Raw genomic sequence first — 17907 nt, forward strand, 5'->3', positions numbered from 1 at the left:
ACTCAAAGACGCTTTACATTTCATTATTCACTCACTCCATACTTTGTGGTGGTAAGCTACTGTTGTAGCCACAGCTGCCCTGGGGTGGTCTACTGGAAGTGAGGCAACCAGTGTGCACAATCGGCCCCTCCGACCACCACCAACCACTCACTCACTCACTCACTCACTCACTCACTCACTCACTCACTCACTCACTCACTCACTCACTCACTCACTCACTCACTCACTCACTCACTCACTCACTCACGACATTCGCCCAGGCTTCCTGGTGTAACGGTCTAAGGACAGCTTTTAGCCACACCTCAGTGATTGGACTTCTGGTTGGCTCACACCTGACTCTGAAGCTGGGAGGTTCACTTAAGTTTTCCTCACTGTTCTGTGAATGTATCAATAAAAATATGATAACATGTAATTGTTTGGGTGTTATTAGTTTAAGCAGACACTGTTTGTCTGTGATTGTGATCAGACCACATTTTATGACCAATTGATGAAGAAATGTGAGAGGGCTGACATACTTTTTCCTCCCACTGTACCCCCTCCTTTAGATCTAAAACGTTATACTTTTTGAAGTTTGCCTTACGACTGGATTCACTGCACACCAATTATCATTTGACCAAGCTGTTTGAAATGTCTGAACAGCTACATTGTGAGCTTGTGAAATATTATTTGGGCTTTTCTGTGCAAAGAAATATATACAGTATATTCCGTATTAGGTATGGAGGGTTCCTTTAGGACCTTGTGCCACATTGTTGTGCATCAGTGTGACAGCCTTTAAAGGTGTCAGTGTTGCAAACATCTTTTATGATTTGCAGCATCTTATTTTACGTCCTCTCGTGGAAATAAAGAAAGCAACTCCCAAAAGCTTCTCCCGAGCCAAAGCCTAAAGCGATAGTGAGGTAATTATCTGACTAAACCTTTCACAGCTCCTTTGCGTCACTAAAAATCTGGCACAAGGAAAGATGTGACGGAAAAATAAAACTAGGTCTTGAGCACTGAATGAAAATGATAGACATCCATTCTCTCGGCAATTTCCCCCCCCCCTATTTCCTGCTGATTCCCGCAACTGCTCAGCTCGTTCAAAGACTCCCAAATTCTCTCTGGCACTTTCAAGGAGGGAGGATATGGATAAAACGCTGGCAAACTGCAGGGAGAAGAGACCTTGGAGTTCATCTCATTTCAGAGTTTGCGAAGGGAGCAGTGAAATGCCTTTCTGTTGCTACTTGTGTGGCGGAGCATGCTGCGGACTCCCTCCAGGCCGTTTGAGAGCGGACGCGTCAGTTCGTGCTGCTTTTGGCCTTGCTGCTGCTGGAGCCACTGATCAAATGTGGCTGCACGGTCTCCTGCATACACAAAAGGCATTCAGGTCGGGCTGGCAGACATTACAACAAGAGAGGCGCTTTTTTGGGGGGGGGGGCATCTTGGAATGCAAGGCTGCCTCAAGACTGTGGGATTGTCTATGAATGGAGCTCGTCAAATCTCACCAGCAGTGTTCTCGCTTATTCACTCTTCCGTGTTCAGATCATTTATTAGTAAGAACACTTAGAAAACAAAATGATCAATTTTAATATTTTCGACGACAGAAGGTAATCTAGGTTTAAAGACATATCTATCTATATTTAAAAAGGGATACCAAGCACACGAATGTCTAAAAGAAATGATTTCCTCAGCTTAGTATGTGTATTTGTTTGTTTTTACATCAATCTGTCTACCTTTTGGGTTAGCACTGTAATTCATTCATGACTGACAAAAAAAAGACATCATATTTAGACTCTCCTTGAATGAATTGATAGATATTGCTTGACCTTAGCTTAGGAGAACAAGTAATAATACTTTTATATATCATTCTATTGCAAGACTCACAATAGACCAGACGTCCTCGGACAAGCTCACCTTAAAATATGCCAACCAAAAGGCAGAGCACCCGCATCCTTGAGTTTTACAAGTGCAAAATTACACACATATACAGAGCGTGCACTGCCTCGTCCACTTGTAGCTCTGCAAAATGCCATTGATTTTTATCCACTTACTAGAGCAACGTTTTTACATCTTGGATTTAGCTCTGTCAGTTCGACTTTTTCACTTCAGAACTCATACTTCGAAAAGTCAATTTTTAAGGATAACTCCGAGGACGCCTGTCAAATAAAGTGGCATTTCTCAATATTGATCCGTATTTTGCATATTTTTTTTTTTTCCTTCAGCATTAGACTGAAGTGGCTCCATCTCAGGAAATGGCAACTGGAAAGAGAACAAGCGGAAACTACACTCATTTCCTTGAGTTTGCTTTATGTTCTTATTGAATTCACGTCCTTTTCGCTGTTCTTTTCTGCTGAGCATAATTAATAATGTGGTTTGCATACTTTGAGCTGTTGGAGCAGCTGCGGCACATGGCGTCCAAGGCCCATTGACGTTCTAACAATGTAACCTTGCTGGAAATGCCAGAACATTACTCACCCTGCCTACTTTTTTTTCTGTTTTTTCGCTAAGTCACTGCATTATTCTTACCCACTTAACTGTAACTGATTTCACATATTTGCGCAGGGAAAAATGACCCTGGCCACTAATGTATTCCATACCTGGAATGGATTCACGCGGATATGATTACTGAGTGCCACGAGGCGTCGTTATTTATGACACGGGTCTTCTGCTGTCCAAGCATGAGCGCTACATCATCACTCACTGTCACTACTTTTATGCGAGTCACTTTGAAACAGTGCTTAGTTCTTTGAGAGAGTTGTTCATATCAATAAGCTGCAAGGGCCAAGTGCAAGGAGCAACCCATCCCCACGGCACAGGCCTTAGCCAGTTTTAAACCTGTTGGAAAAGTGAGCTGTGACAACCTGGAGCTGCTCAAGAGACTTGAGAGTGGTGCTGAAATGGAGGCGGGGCTTAGAACTTTGACTGAAAGCTATTGACAACCTTCGTTCAACAAAATGATTGAAACCGATTATACAGTCTGAGGAAAACAGACTGACACAATGCAGTTCTTTGTCTGAGAGGGGGAAGCTGGTGAACATATCTGCTCAAGCTACAGATAAGCAGCTAACCTCAGAAACTTTTCACCATGACAGAGGTTATGCAGGTGACATTCCAGCATGGCAACAGCATAGCAACAGAAGTCAAATGAGTGTCAAAAATCCATCCATCCATTTACTTCCGCTTTGTCTGGGGCCTGGTCACGTAGGCAGCAGTCTGAGTAGAGAAGCCCAGACTTCCCGATCCACGCACACCTCCCCCAACTGTTCTGGGGGGACCCCGAGACGACACCGGGCCAGCTCAGAGACATAGGGTGCGCCCAGCCACCCTGTGAAGTATTCTCATTTCGGCCACTTGTGTCCACGATAGGGCTGTCACGGTATGAACATTTTACTTCACGGTTATTGTGACCAGAATTATCACGGTTTTCGGTATCATCGCGGTATTTTTTTTTTAAATGTGTGTTAATATGTTCAGAAAGCATTGATAGTCCTACACAAACTGAAATTGTTTCAAAAAAGTTTAACTGTGCTTGTTACATAAAAATACAGACAAAGCCTTTTCACATCAAAGTAAAGGAACTATAACGATGTGTTGTTGATCGTTTCGAGGGTATTACATGTACTATTTATAGCGTCAGAAACGAAGATAAACCGTCTATATCAGGAACACTGTTGTTGTCCTTCCAGTGAGCTTTCGCTTTGCAGATTTGGGAAAATGCCATCATTATTAAATTCATAAAACTGCGGCGAGAGTGAATCTATTGCAATCTGCCACCGGGAGCCCCGTAACGCATTGTGCCATCGTGCGGAGGTATCCGAGACATGGCTTATGTACTGGCGGTGGCGCTGCAGCCGCACTATGAGGCGACTCGTTACATTCCCCTCAACCCAAAGTCCCACATCAGCATTTCAGCTAAAACGCCAACGTTAACTTACTGCTATAGAGGGAGACAGTCACGCAGGTGAGTCAGAGGTTCGAAGTATTGCTGCATTTGCTGACACTTTTTCCTGCACGCTCCGCAAACTGAACTCTGAGGCTGACAGATCCTGCGCGCTGTCGTGTCGGACATGATTCCAGCTTCGAGAAAGTTTTGTTTGGGTTGCAAACAACAAAGTGCGCATGCGCGGAAACTGCAGCAGATGAGACGGTGGCTGGTGAGGCTCACCGTGCCTACACCGCGGGTGCGGTTATTCACCGAGATAATAATAAAAACACAAAACAAGACGGTAATTTTCACCGTCAAAATTTTTACCGGGGTTTACCGCTACACCGGTTACCGTGACATCCCTAGTCCACGATTACCCAAATCTCATGGCCATAGGTGAGGGTGGGAACGCAGATCGATCAATAAATCGAGAGCTTTGCCCCCCAACTCAGCTCAGTCCGATACAGTGACCGCACCGATCCGTCTATCCATCTCACGCTCCATCCGTCCCTTACTTGATAAAAAATAAAAATAATAATCTACATTTAAAAGCAAATATCAAGTGTATATTTATTGCGATAGATGTTTGCCTTAATAATTGGATATACTGTGCTCTGAGCCACTGAACTCACTTTTCCATGATCTTATCAAAGCCTTGATCAAACCGGTGTAAAGTGCCCAATTGTGGTCACAGCTTCCTCCTGTGGGTGGCCTCAAACTGCCTTCCTGCTCTCCTCAGCACATTTGGCAAGTTTTTTTCCTCAAGCTCTTGTCTCTAGTCCATCTCCTGTAAACAACCACGGACTCTTTAGTGACTCCCTGCCTCGCCATTCACCCCCTCCCTCCCCCGCACCGCGCCATGCTCGACAACAGGCCCGCTGGCAACGGACACAATTTGAGCGTCATAAAAAGCCCATTTGTGTCCCCAAAGTGTCTTCAAGGCGGCAAGCTTTGAGTTCTTTCCTCTCTACAACTGCCGAAGTGCGGCTGCTCTGTGCGCCACCGGGGAGACGTAATGCCTTGCAGACTGACTGGAGAAAATGTGCTTTATGCAGACACAGAAATGTTTGGAGGCTGCTGCAACTTTTCCCTCATCAGGAATAAAAAATGCCCAAACTGCTAGTTTATCATTTGGATTTCCATTAGAGCTCCTTAAAGATTCCTCGACCACACAAAGGAGCCATTTTCCTGAGAACTTGGACTGTGCACTGACAGCTCCTCCTTTGAGTCTTATTCAGACGGTAGCCTGTGGTGTAAAACATTTAGCAAGCAACAGCTTACAAACAGCTCATTCCCTGCATTGTTTTAGACCTTGTATCAAGTAATTACTTTCTGCATTTATAACTCAGTGGAGCAAGTTTCACATTTGTTCGCAACATAGCAACATTTTTGTTATAATCTTTTACAAATGAAAGGTTTGAAAAGGAAAAATCTCTCGCACACTGTATAGTAAAAACTTGTTTTGCATATATTTAGGCAGATCTTCTCTATCTTTGAATTGTCTTATATATCCATTTCCCATATGTATTGCATGTGCCACTAAAATGTTTTTACTGTATATATATATTGTTACTGTATATATGTATATATGTGTATTTTTGACTGCTTTATTCACTATATCCTGGCTTTGTTTTTTCTGTGATTGGATGTATGTTGTATAAAGATGCTGCCTATGTTTAGCCATAGGCCGTTATGACAGCTTCCTGTGATGCAGCAGGCCACACCCTATTTAAGGATGGCTTCTCATTCACAAAAAACATTTTGCCTGACGAAGGCCACTGGCCGAAACGTTGCATTAATAAAAGAACACTGGTGTTGCAAGTATACAGTGTGCAAGAGATTTTTCCTTTTCTATATTTGGCCTTTATGCCTTCTCTTACGCACCTGTTTAAAACAAAGGAGATGTGCGAAGTAAACCTTCTTTAATTTTTGACAAATGAAAGGTTTCACAGTTCACGTCTCAATCACATAATGAATGATTAATAATCTCTGCGATCAGGCCAGCGCACACCAGAACGCAGCATGCCATGATCACTTCTTCTTACGCGTGTCCATGTGACGTGTCAGCGCACACTGGAGCGCACCGAGTCATGGCACTTTAACGGCTTTTCTCAAACTGTTGATAAAGGCATGTGCTTGTTGAGAGACGGATGAGAAGTCTGCGGCTCATAACTCATGCCAAGTTTCATCGAATCTATTGATTAAAAAAAAAACAGCCAGGGACCATTTTTAAAGCACCTACCCATTTGAATTTCCAGAGATGAAAATGGTTCAAGTTGTGAAGAAGCACAGGCTAAAGATGTATGGCTTGTACCTGGAACTCGTGCTGGCCTCATCCATCTAGTTGGGGTCACAATACTTCATTATCCTTCATTTCTCTGAAAGGGGAAAATATGAGTCCACCTATTGATCGCTGCATAAATGTGTTGCCTAGTGATGAACGATGAGGTGTGCTTTGCTTTTCTGTGATCCGATTAACCCCTGGCTGGGAGCGGCCCGTGTGCCGGCCCGGGTCTCTTGTGGCGTCAAATGCATGAGATGGGCACTTACAGCGATTAGTGCTCCACTTAGTTCTGTTTGTATTGTCATGACACCAGGACATTTCTCTAACCACTGTGTTGTATTACAAGACAGTCATGGGCTGTTTGGACAACCTCTAAAGCTACTCAAAAACATCTGGATTTAGGAGGAACATGCAGAGGTGACATTGAATCAATATCAACAAAGTAATGGACTGCAGATCTAAAGGATCATGAACATGTTGCATCCTCAGACCAGTCTTTTCTATGGTTCAGCAGACCAAAGTCCTACATTTGCTCAAGAAATAATTTCAGAAACATTATGATGACATGATTGATGCCTAACTTGAGTCTTTAAAGGGGATTTACAAGTATAATCATTATTCTGCTCAGTGGTTTTTTAATACGGTCCTTTCATTTTCCTTTGAGAAGACGGGCTTTATCAAACACACCCTGATAAGGTTTTTAAACTTCTTGACATTGCCAGTGGCATTTTCTTCAACTGTGCTGTAGCTGACATTTATATCCAGTCTTCCACAATCCCCCAAATACCCTTTGTCGTGCATTGTTCTGGGCCAAAAGTGAAAAGTTACCTCTGATGCAGACAGACAGCGCACATGGTCCCACGTTGATGAAATGTTTAAGAACCGGAAATGCCAAGTGATGTAATAGTGTTTTATCAAGTAGATAATTCATTTCTAAATGTCAGCAATCAACATGCACAAAAACAAAAGGAAACACAGACAGACCAGAATTAAAATGGTCGACACCATAACTAAAGACATATAAAATGTCTATAAAATGTCTCAATAATCTACATTCATGTACAGTAGTTTTGTAGTGCTGGTCCGATATTGCAAAACCAGAAAATCATACTGGAATATTAGAAAACCTGGCCAGGCTACTGAGTGAGTTTAGTCTTATGAATTGTGCGGATGGTGTGGGCAGAGAGACAGAGGAAACGTGCCGCTCCGGGGGGGTTGTCAGGTTGGCAAAAATAAAATGTTGTTATGCTCCTCTCAATCAGTGCTTCCAAAAGTGGGAGCTGAAGGGATTCTTAAGCGGGGATCGTGAGCTGATTTAAATACAGTATGTGATGAAACAAGGGAAGTAAGTGCTTTATTTGTCCTTGTACAAGCGTACAACGAAATAGTGTTCGTCCTGGGCCGCAGCGACTCAGCGGCGCTGCCCTTGTGGTCCGACCTGACCAAGAGGTCGGGGAAACCGTAGCACCTGGAGGAAACCTGGCTGGCTGCCTTCAGTCTCCTCTGATCCCCTGAAACAGCGCAGAACCTCCTGGGTTTGTCCCTGTTTCAGAACGTGGCGTCCTGCACTGATCAGTTCCTCCACCTCCTCTTTCCTCTTCCTCCTGCGCAGCTCCCTCCACTCCACAACAGTCTTTCACCATCCTCTGGGAAGAGCTTAGCAGTTAATCTGTTTTCTACTCCAGTGAACATCCATTACCCAGAACAATTGAAGGCATGTGTGGCTTAGCTGTGAGTCTCACCTGGATACCTCCTTGTTTGTCCTTTTTTTGTTTCCTGTAGCTCCTGGTGTGGAGGCCCTTGGTGCCTCTTCAATGTCTCAGAAGAAGAAATGTGTAGGTCTGAATTGGGTTTAGCTGATAAGCTACCTGTTTACTTTTAAAAAGCTGCTTTCTTCGGGACTATTATGAACTCTTTGCAACAATACAAATCTCACAAAAACACGGCAAAGATGTACACAATCATCCAGCAAAACAATGTGGAACACAGAAACCACAAATTCAGTTCGCACAAAAAGGCATAAAAAGAATGCAGTTGTTGCAAGAGAGAGGGAAGTTGCTGCATGTTTTCACATTGCCATGACAATATATGATGGAATTGTATTTCTGTGTGTTGGTGAGCCAAAGACTAATTTCTACCTCGGGAGACAATAAAATTCTATTCTATTGAAAACTTTATATTTCAGTCAAGTTAAGCCAATGTTTAGCTCCATTTCATTTTACAGGGGGGGGTCCTGAGTTGTGGGCCTTGTGATTTTGGGGGTCACGGCCCGAAAAGTTTGGGAACCCCTGCTCTAAATTCTGACGACACATCTGGTTATTGTGCTACAAAAAGATATATGTCTGTGTGAATCAGGACAACCAGATATGTATCTCATATTTGGATTGCTGTATTTGCAGAGACTGGCCAACTACACTTTTTTAAACCAACAGTGGAGGGTGCACTTACATAGGATTAAGAGGAGTCCTTTGTTTTTCCAGTTTAAATCTTTCTCTGATATGTGATTGCAGAAATAGAGTGTCTTCGGGACACAGACGCTCCAATTCCATTTTTAGCATTGCATTTTAAGCCACATGTTGAAAGACTTGCATAAAGATATTCCCCCAGAATATGAATTCCCTTGACTGATTTTACATGCATCAAGTTGTTAATTTATCAACTCATTTTAATGAGGGATTCAGCCACATGTTTGGAACGTGACCTCCCTCATCGGACCGTGTCTTGCGAGGTTGGCAAAGCTCAGAAATCCTCCCTGACGAGTTTACGAGTTGGATTTACCACATGGGTTAACTTATCCGCGCAAATCATTCCCTTTTTTCATTTGCCGAAACAGTCTGAGCGACATGATTTACTAGTACAGTAGCTGCAGACATGAAATCCAAGGGCAAGTCAAAGCAGCAAATCATAAAATGGGCTTCGCCTCTCTATTTACAACCCATCTGTGTCACGGAGAGAGCCATATTCTAAATCCGAAGGTACAAATTACAGCGTTTCCCCTCTCTGTAATGAGGTGTTTAGTTTCAACTGTGTCACGGTAAGAAAAACTAGGACAGTGTGTCATAACGGCCTCGAGAGAAATACGCCAAATCTCCCCAATGATCGCTCAGTATTATATCCATCATCGACTAAGAGCCCACTGGCCTCGTGACATACAATATCGCTGCCGGATTTGGACTGCATCGACCTGACCCAGACAGTGACGGCTGCGACTTTAGTATTTCTCATAATCAACCTCACACTTTACACTTTGAGCTAGATCCAATTTCTCTTGTGTGTCGGAAGAGGCAGTAACTCAGTCGTCAGAGATGTGTGCCCACTGCCCATACTCTGCTCCTGGTGAGAATGTGTTATTGAGACTCATGGGGGGACGAAGAGGCTGTTGCCACTCACTTATTTGATTTATTTATGAAGGAATTTCTCTTTTTATTATTGATGAATATTCATTTCTGTCTGCTTGGCTGAGATAAGAACACCTTTATCTGTTCTAATGAGCGGAAATTGCATCATCAACAGCAAAGTAAAAAAAAGAGCAGAATTCAGTGACCGGTTCAATATAATACTCTATAATTATTACAATTTACCGGCCTTGAATTAAAATGTGAATGGCTACAATTGCCTTGTTTGCGCTATGTGGCTATACGCAACTTCCGCTAACCTGAAATTATGAACGCCGGATGATCATATTCTCCAAAGATTACGTGCTGGACAATGAGCTTCTGGTAGGGTTGCAATTGTGTGTGAGAACTGCAATTATTTATTTCTATTGCAATGAGTTCAATGAATCTAGCGACATGCCTTGTACAATATGTTTTTGTACATCCACTCTCAAGAAGTCTGATGGCTATACATCTGCTCACAGACAGTATAGATTTTCAAGTAATGAAAAAGACAGTTCAGCTTTCCGAGGAGTCAAAAAAGAAAATGCATTTCTGTCCAAGGGAATGCAGTTTTACTTTTAATGAAATGAAGCTGTAAATATGTGATTGACTATGTTTGGGCAACACTTACAGATCTGCACAAGCTCAATAAAACGTATAACAACTTCAATATAGATCTGCAATACATCATTTATCCACGACTCACGGCATCTTTACAAAGGATTGTGTTGTGAGGAAAACTCTGTAATGGAGTTCACTGACCTTTCATTTGTACCCATACTTTTGTCAAATACACCTATAGATGTATTTTCAGCCGTCGTGGTGATTTGCTGTGAGTGAACGTGGAAAACAAGAAGTCATACGGTTGTTTTTCTCTCACAGTGAGTGACAATGGAACAATTTATGACATTTAAACATTGAACTCAAGCTGATTGGCTTTTATCTCTTGGTTCCATTCATTAGATCCCCATTAGATCAGGTGGCAGCAGACGGTAATGGTGTCTTGACAAGTAGAAATAACAAGAGGTTTGAAAGAAAAAAGTATTAAGGAAGTGTTTGCATACGCTGGTGCATGAATGAGAGTGTGAATGGAAGAGCAATTCCTTGATATAAAGTGCTTTGAGTGCCTTTTGAATAAAGAGCAATGTACATTGAGACCATTTACCATTAGTTCCCCTAAGACGGCAGGTTTCTTTAGTGATATTCTGTTTTGATACTCTAGAGCAGTTTTCGTTTAGTTGTCCAGAGGTGCTTTTGGTAAAGGGTTTGCTTTGTCCAGTGTTCAAAGGGCAACTCCGTTCTCTGCTAGCCTCTGAAATCATAGATTGTCACAAATCACTGCCACGCTACATCTCACACAGCACCAAGGGTTCGGGACAGGAAATCAATGGGCTCTCGTGGGCCACTCCATCAGCGCCAATATCCTGCGCTTGATGGCGGAGAGTGGGCGGTGGCGCGGGGCATTTGCAAAATAGGGGACGTGTCTCGGTTTGCTTAGCCTGGGGGGGGGGGAATGCATCAGCACTGTTCGGTCCACATCCACTTCTACTGAAACCACACTGAGGTTTCAATAGAGGAATAGAAAAGGTTAGGAAGTAATGTGTTTTTTTGTGGGGGTTTTGTGGTCTACGATCCGTTGACTGTTATATACTCTGACCTTTTGAATGCAAATGAGTGCAGGGTTTCTAGAATTATTATTTTTTAATTAAAATATAAAGTTTGGTGAAAGTCTCTGCATTTTTACAAGATGTGTTGCGTGTATGTTGACACTTAGATCAAAGAATATGTGAATACAACCAGCAGTAAACATTTTCACAGTATTCACAGTACACTGCTCTTCCGATACTGGAAATAATTTCAATATTAGGTATCGGCTACAAATATCCGATACTGAACCGATACCAGTGATGGCTCTCAACGCCTTAAAAACACAACTTTTCCCACCTAAATCTAAGTGAATATGCTGTATATCATTTTAAAGCTAAGGATCTGGAGAATTCAATCGCTTTAACCTCCGCAAATGTATTTTTGATCGCTACCCAATAGCATGCTAAAGCTAGTGGGTGCATGCTAATGCAAACGAAAACAAATCAAGGCTGGGTCAGAAACTATGATAGAAATACCTAAAGAAGCCTAATGAACTAAAATAAAACCACTTCTGAAGCCAAGCATTTATATTTTTTTTAATTAATGTAATATACCCAAGGATAATTAGTGTAGAAAAGTCCAGTAATCCTTGTTTAATGTTCATCCATTAGTTTAGATATAATTGATCTATAACATCGTGACAATAAAATATTACTTTATTGATCTTAAAATGGAGAAAAGAGTCATTTCAATTACATTTTTCACACAGAAAAAGCTACTTTAGAGAAAGTCTCTTGGTGTCATGGTAAATATGGGATATTGGCACATATTCAAACCCCAGTATTGGTATCGTTAGCAAAAAAGCTGGATCGGTGCATCTCTAGTGAAGACAAACTATAACGAATGCCACTGTTTTACAATGTTCTGCTCAATATTAGAACACAGATTTTCTTTTGTCTTTCCCATGTACCATTTCATTTCGCAGACTACATTGTCTTTACTGTAATAACACTGCCATCTCTTTTTAAGCATTTTTGTAAGTTAGATTAATTATTCTCTTTTATACATTCAAGCCTTGAATAAGTGTGCTCATGTTTCTACTGTATCATACATTCATAGAGACGGTTTTCTGAGAGGAACTACTAAAAGAACCACTGCAGGGGGGCTAATCAGTAATAGACGCAAGTGCAGAATTGAGATGAACTATTTTCCCGTAAGAACCGCTGCCTATGAAAGTCATGTCTCCGACAAACCATTTAACATTCTCTGCTAGAGGTAACTGCAGATGTAATTGCTGCCAGTTGCGGGCAATGCATGCAAACGATATGTTAAATGTGAATAGCTCGTTCAGGTTGTGAGTGATTTACTCCAATTCATACCAATTTTCCTCTTGAATTCACACCCAGCTCTGGTTTTCTTGATTTGATTTACACAATGAATGTGGCTCATATAGCTCTGAGTAGCTTCATGCATAACCATAAACATATTTTTCTCATTTGAACAGTTTTAGGGCTACAATTGTCTGATTCCATTTGTTTTCTCTTCCAGTGGTGGATTGTAGAATTCTCTTGGATGGCCTGCAGAGGTACGGTCCCACGCCAATCTATCTGCCTGTCAGCTATCGGATCCTCAATGCCGAGTCAGCCTTCTTCCTGCAAGAGGCAAACCAGGACCTAATGAGGAATTCCAGTCTGCAGGCTCGAACAGAGTCTTTCTTCATCCACCAAGCGCGCCACATGCCCTACGTCAATGCCAGCTATGGGCCGTTCTCTGTCCAGCAGCCTGTCCCTCTGGAGATGCTGCAGACGCTGCCAGGTCCCTTCAATAGTGGCACCTTTACCTCATTGTCAGCAGGGCCGACCTCTGAGGCTGATCCGCTGTTTACTTTTAACTGGAAGGTGCACACATACATCATCAGTGAGAGGATTCACCCCAGCATGCCCAAAGTGCAGGTGCTCTTCTATGTGGCTGGTCGCAATTGGGACGATTACAGCACCGTCAACAGACTGCCCTGTGTGCGCATGTTCGCCTTCCACGAGACTCAGGAGGTGCGGGGGACATGTCAGCTCAAAGGGGAGCTGGGTATGTGTGTGGCAGAGTTGGAGCCTTTGGCCAGCTGGTTTAGCCCCCCCACTGTGAGGCCAGGCCGCCAGCGCATGTCTGTACAGGCGCAGGGCACGCCTGTGGAGCTCTACTACATGGTCCAAATGACTGAAAGTGGGGACTGCAGCTCTGAGGATAGCAGACGAACGAGTGCCTCTCACACTGAACAGCCGCGGCCAATGGGCTACTTCGCCGGCCATACCCCCATGCAGCGCATCGGCTCTGTTCAGCTGTTTCAGCCTCTGTCTGAACTCAAACTGGACAATAACTTTGTGGTCATGTCACCCTCCAAACCCATCCGGCAGAGAGAGACTGTCTCCACCTTTCTGGCCCTGTCTACTCTGTCCTCAGTGCAGATATTCACCCTCAGGTAAGATTTCTATCAATCAGCTGCTCCTATGGGCTATTGGCCTTTAAGTCACCGTAGACAATGCTATGCCATCAAACTCTGCATGTATCGTTTTCTCTTACACTAACTTATGTCCCCCTCTATTATATCCATTAATCTTCCCTTAAAATAGTTGAAGTGGGTGTGCCAAATCTGTGCTCTCGGTTGCTCATCCTTTCAAATGCCTGTGCCAAGATCCTTTTATAATCAAAACAAAAAAAACAAATTAGACCATGCTACACTAATCTTGATATGGTGTCTGTTTGTTTTGGCTGAATTGAAGAGACTGTCTGGAGCTGGGGTTGTATCTCATTGTGGATATAAGCTGCCGGGCGATTGTGTAGTGCTTGATAATAATGGTCTTGACCTGACAGTGTGTTGGAAAGCAGCAGTTTCAACAGAATGATCACCAGTTGGTCAAAGGAGGAAAAAAAGACGTTGGTGTGGTTTCAGCGATGAGGCATGGGTCGGGCTGCTGACTTCTCGTCCACCCTGTGTTGCCATGGCACTGAATATACTGTCCAGCAGCAGATTATTCGTCGACCAGGGGTGCCCATCACGTCATTCGCGAGGTACCAGTAGTCGCCCCACACAAACCGGGTCGATCACGGAATCCTTGCACTGCAAAACTGTGATTTGGTCCGTGCGCTTTTGGTCCTGGATTGACACACAGAACGACCGTCTGATACATTCTGTTTACGCACGGGAAGGCACACAAGCATGAGGGACCCCCAAGCTACACAACGAATAATGACCGTCACCGGCAAAACGCTGGCAGCATTTCGGATGCGCTCCTTTGGCCGCGTGTACGTGCGACCAGCTGTTGCTGTGGCGGCGATACTGTCACGCGCACATTTAAGGGAGTGCTGTTGTCCAATGACCTGTTTCTATCCTTAAGTAGTTTGTTGTTGTTCATGAGCTTATTTTGTTCACGTCTGAAACCCTGTCCCTGAGCGTTACCATGGAGCTCCCGTTACTCACCAAAAGCACTCAGGTAATCTTTGATGAGCAAGAGATAAGGAGATAATAAGCCTCAATTTAATTATTTTGGGCAATATGACCCATCTTTGACATTTAGTCCAGGTAAAAAATCAGCTGCATTAATGATAGGTGATGACAGAATATAACATCGAGCCGCTTTATCACAAATAATTGGTCATCATAATGTTCATTCTTGGGTTTATTATGCAGGACTATACATTATAATCACATTTGATTGAAGAGGTAAATTCAAAATGCTTTAATTTAAAATTAATAATAACAACCCAGATACAAAAACTTGCTCATGGAACTTTTTGAGAAATCTATAGGCAGATCGAAAACAGCATGGGCACCCCGGATTTAGACTGTTTACGCTGCCTTTTATGAGATTCTAAAGTGGCAAATTAAAAAGAAAAATGGGACACAGGTCTCTCTTATAAAGGATTTGAAGTTCAGACAAAGACTGCCATGTTTAACATTTATGGTCTTAATGGAGCTTAAAGACACTCTATTCAAGTTGGTCATTTTATGCTCACTACTGCCACCTCAGGTCTTATAGCAGTAGCAATTTTCTGAGTGACAGTGCAGGATTTTAGAGGTAGCTGTGGTGAATAGGTCTGGGCTCATTCTACACATTAGGACATGGGTGTTGTGGTCGTTCGGGTCGAGGGCCAAAATTCAGCCCCCATGGCGGGTCGCGGGCCTCATATAATAAGCAAAGTCGTAATCTCGTAGTGCGCGTGCGCAGCGCTCAAAGGTCAGAATCAGGATAAATGCTCTATCTCCCAGTAAACCCAATGTAAAATATGCATGAATAAAGATTGTTTTACAGGCATGCAAACTGTGGTACATTAACAGATCATCAAAAATATATCGAGGGTGACTATCTGTGCTTCCACCAACATTTTGGTGAAATATATTTGTTTTAATTTCCAATAGCAGGTGGCCAGGTGGCACAAGCTAAATTAAATGTCGGCTTTTTGGGTGTGGGGGATCATTCTCTCCTGAAAATTACACATTATAAACTGTACTATAGAAAAGCAGAAAGTAAGTCATCTTTACTTTTATACTACACAATGATTTGGCCTGCATGAACATGCATTCTCTCAGCATGGTATGGGGGGGGGGGGGGGGGGGGGGGGGGGGGTTACGAAGATTGTGTAGCAGTAAATAAAACATTTCCCTCACCATCCAGATGTGCAGAAACTAAAAGCTTTTCCTCGTTAATAATCCGACAGAATCAGAATTGGTTTTATTGACATTGAACAGGTTCACAAAGTAGGAATTTTCTTCAGAGCAACATGAAACATAAAACGTAAATAATAAACTATAAAAACTTTAAACCTTAAAAGGGCATATAAAAAAAAACAAATGTGATAAAAAAAAACTAAAAAAATGCGTCTCGTCAAGCCCCAGTGTTGGACTGCAGTAACGTGGCCCTGCACTTCCAGACCCACGGTAAAGTCTGTCGCGGACATGATGCTATTTTCACCGATGTCACGGCACAAGCACATCGTATGTGCAGCTCCATCCATCTCCACGACCTGTTTCACTGAAGGAATTTTCAAGGATCTGAGTTTCTCCGTCTTTTGTCTGCCAAGTCTTTCGTAGCCGTTTCCACACAAATAACTTCAAATTAGCAAATATCCATCGTCTAAAAACAGCAACTCATCTCTGTCTCCTCCACCCGAGCCTCTCACTCAGTTTAGTTTTGAATATTATACAAACATATAACAAATGATTTAAACTGCATTTATCTGCACTCTCTCGTCTTCGTACGTGCTTCTGCGCTGTCAAAACAGAATTGACACATGTGCATTACGACATGGCTGGAACATGTAGATGGATGAAAATACTTAGCTTTAACATTTTTAAACTCCGTAAAGTCCCTTTAAAGGTGCCCGCCCACCTCAAAACCTACTCGGGTTCCAAAAGTAAAAATTTAAAATTACCATTCATTTTGCCTATTTTTCCAAGTTTAAAAGAAAAAAGGACATTATATACAGTATCTCATGTATGTGGAAATGCATGAAACACAGAATTTAATGAGCAATATTTATCTGAAACTTTACACGAGTTGTTGTATTTTCCAGTATTTGGTGTTTATGAAAATGTGTTGAATATACAATATTGTTAGGAGGTTTGATTATACAATCATGGCACATCCAAAGCATCTGGAGGGTTTACAGGAGTGACTTGTTTGTCTGCTCAGACCTTCGCAGTAATTTAGGGGAAATGGATGACACGATGCATCCTCTAAGCTCTTCAGTCTGTCACTCTCCTGGGAGCTGCTTGGATGGCAGCATAACACCAAATGACGCCATTGTGCACTTTATGAAGATTGTTTAATGTGCTCACCTTGAAAACAGCTCGTCTGAGGGAAGATGTCATCATAGGTGATTCCACATAAGAGCAACAAAGTTTCCGTTTATTTATCAAATGTTGTCACATACAAATTACCTTTCAAACTGACTGTTATCCCTGCATGTCTCCGGATGCAAATGAAGCTTTAAGGAATGTGCGCTTCCATCAGGCCACTTTCCTGCCCCAGATCTAAATCATGGCAGATGAAACAGTTAGCAGCCTCAAAGTAGAGCCGTGACAGAGTGCCTTGGCAATTTGTCAACCCTGGGTGAGCAGGAAATCTGCCAAAAGGCCTCATTGCTTTTTCTCTCACTCCAGCGATGATGAACTCCCATGAAGTATTAGCCTTCACATGGCGTGTTTATCACATTTGTCAGCATGTGTTTTAAGTGGCAACTTTAAAGGCACTGTTTTTTATTCTGACCTTTTTTCCCCCTCACTCCAAAAATGCACCATAAATGTTCAGAAGTTTAGTATTTCTACCTATCTACCAAAATATTATCTCAAAGTATACTATACTTTCTCCATTGGTGGTTTACCAAGCCCGGTCGTTGTGTTGTTCATTTATCTCATAGAACCAATCAGGGCTGATAGTCACAAAACTTGACTGAAAATAGCCTGTGAGCTGCAAATATCCCTGGTGAGGATGGCGTGTTGGCGCCGTTATGAGCGCTGCTGCTGCTGAGAGAGGTGAAGTGTGTGCTCAAGCCTTAAGAGTTCTGAGCCCAATGCCAGCAACGTGCCACTGTTTGTGTCAATGTTTGCATTCCGTCAGCTCATGTTTGCCTATTCATGAGTGGGTGTGTTTACAGTTAGATTTCTTTACAAGCAGCTCTGGTGCTGTTTCTCTCAGCAGTTAAGGCGTCATTAAATATTCATCTCCTCTGGAGTCCCTCCCGCCCATTATCTCTCCTTATACAGC

The 17907-nt window shown here is 42.7% G+C and overlaps 1 protein-coding gene across 1 annotated transcript in view; it reads left to right on the plus strand.

Annotated features, from left to right (window-relative positions):
- Window positions 1-17907, plus strand: part of LOC306982739 (transmembrane protein 132C-like) — a 180473-nt gene that overhangs the window by 25472 nt on the left and 137094 nt on the right. The window contains exon 3 of the mRNA XM_079582565.1: window positions 12698-13622. Coding sequence (XP_079438691.1) covers window positions 12698-13622 — 925 coding nt within the window. The remainder of the gene's footprint in view (window positions 1-12697; window positions 13623-17907) is intronic.

Source organism: Gobius niger (genome assembly GCF_951799975.1).
Source record: "Gobius niger genome assembly, chromosome: 2".
Taxonomy (NCBI): Eukaryota; Metazoa; Chordata; class Actinopteri; order Gobiiformes; family Gobiidae; genus Gobius; species Gobius niger.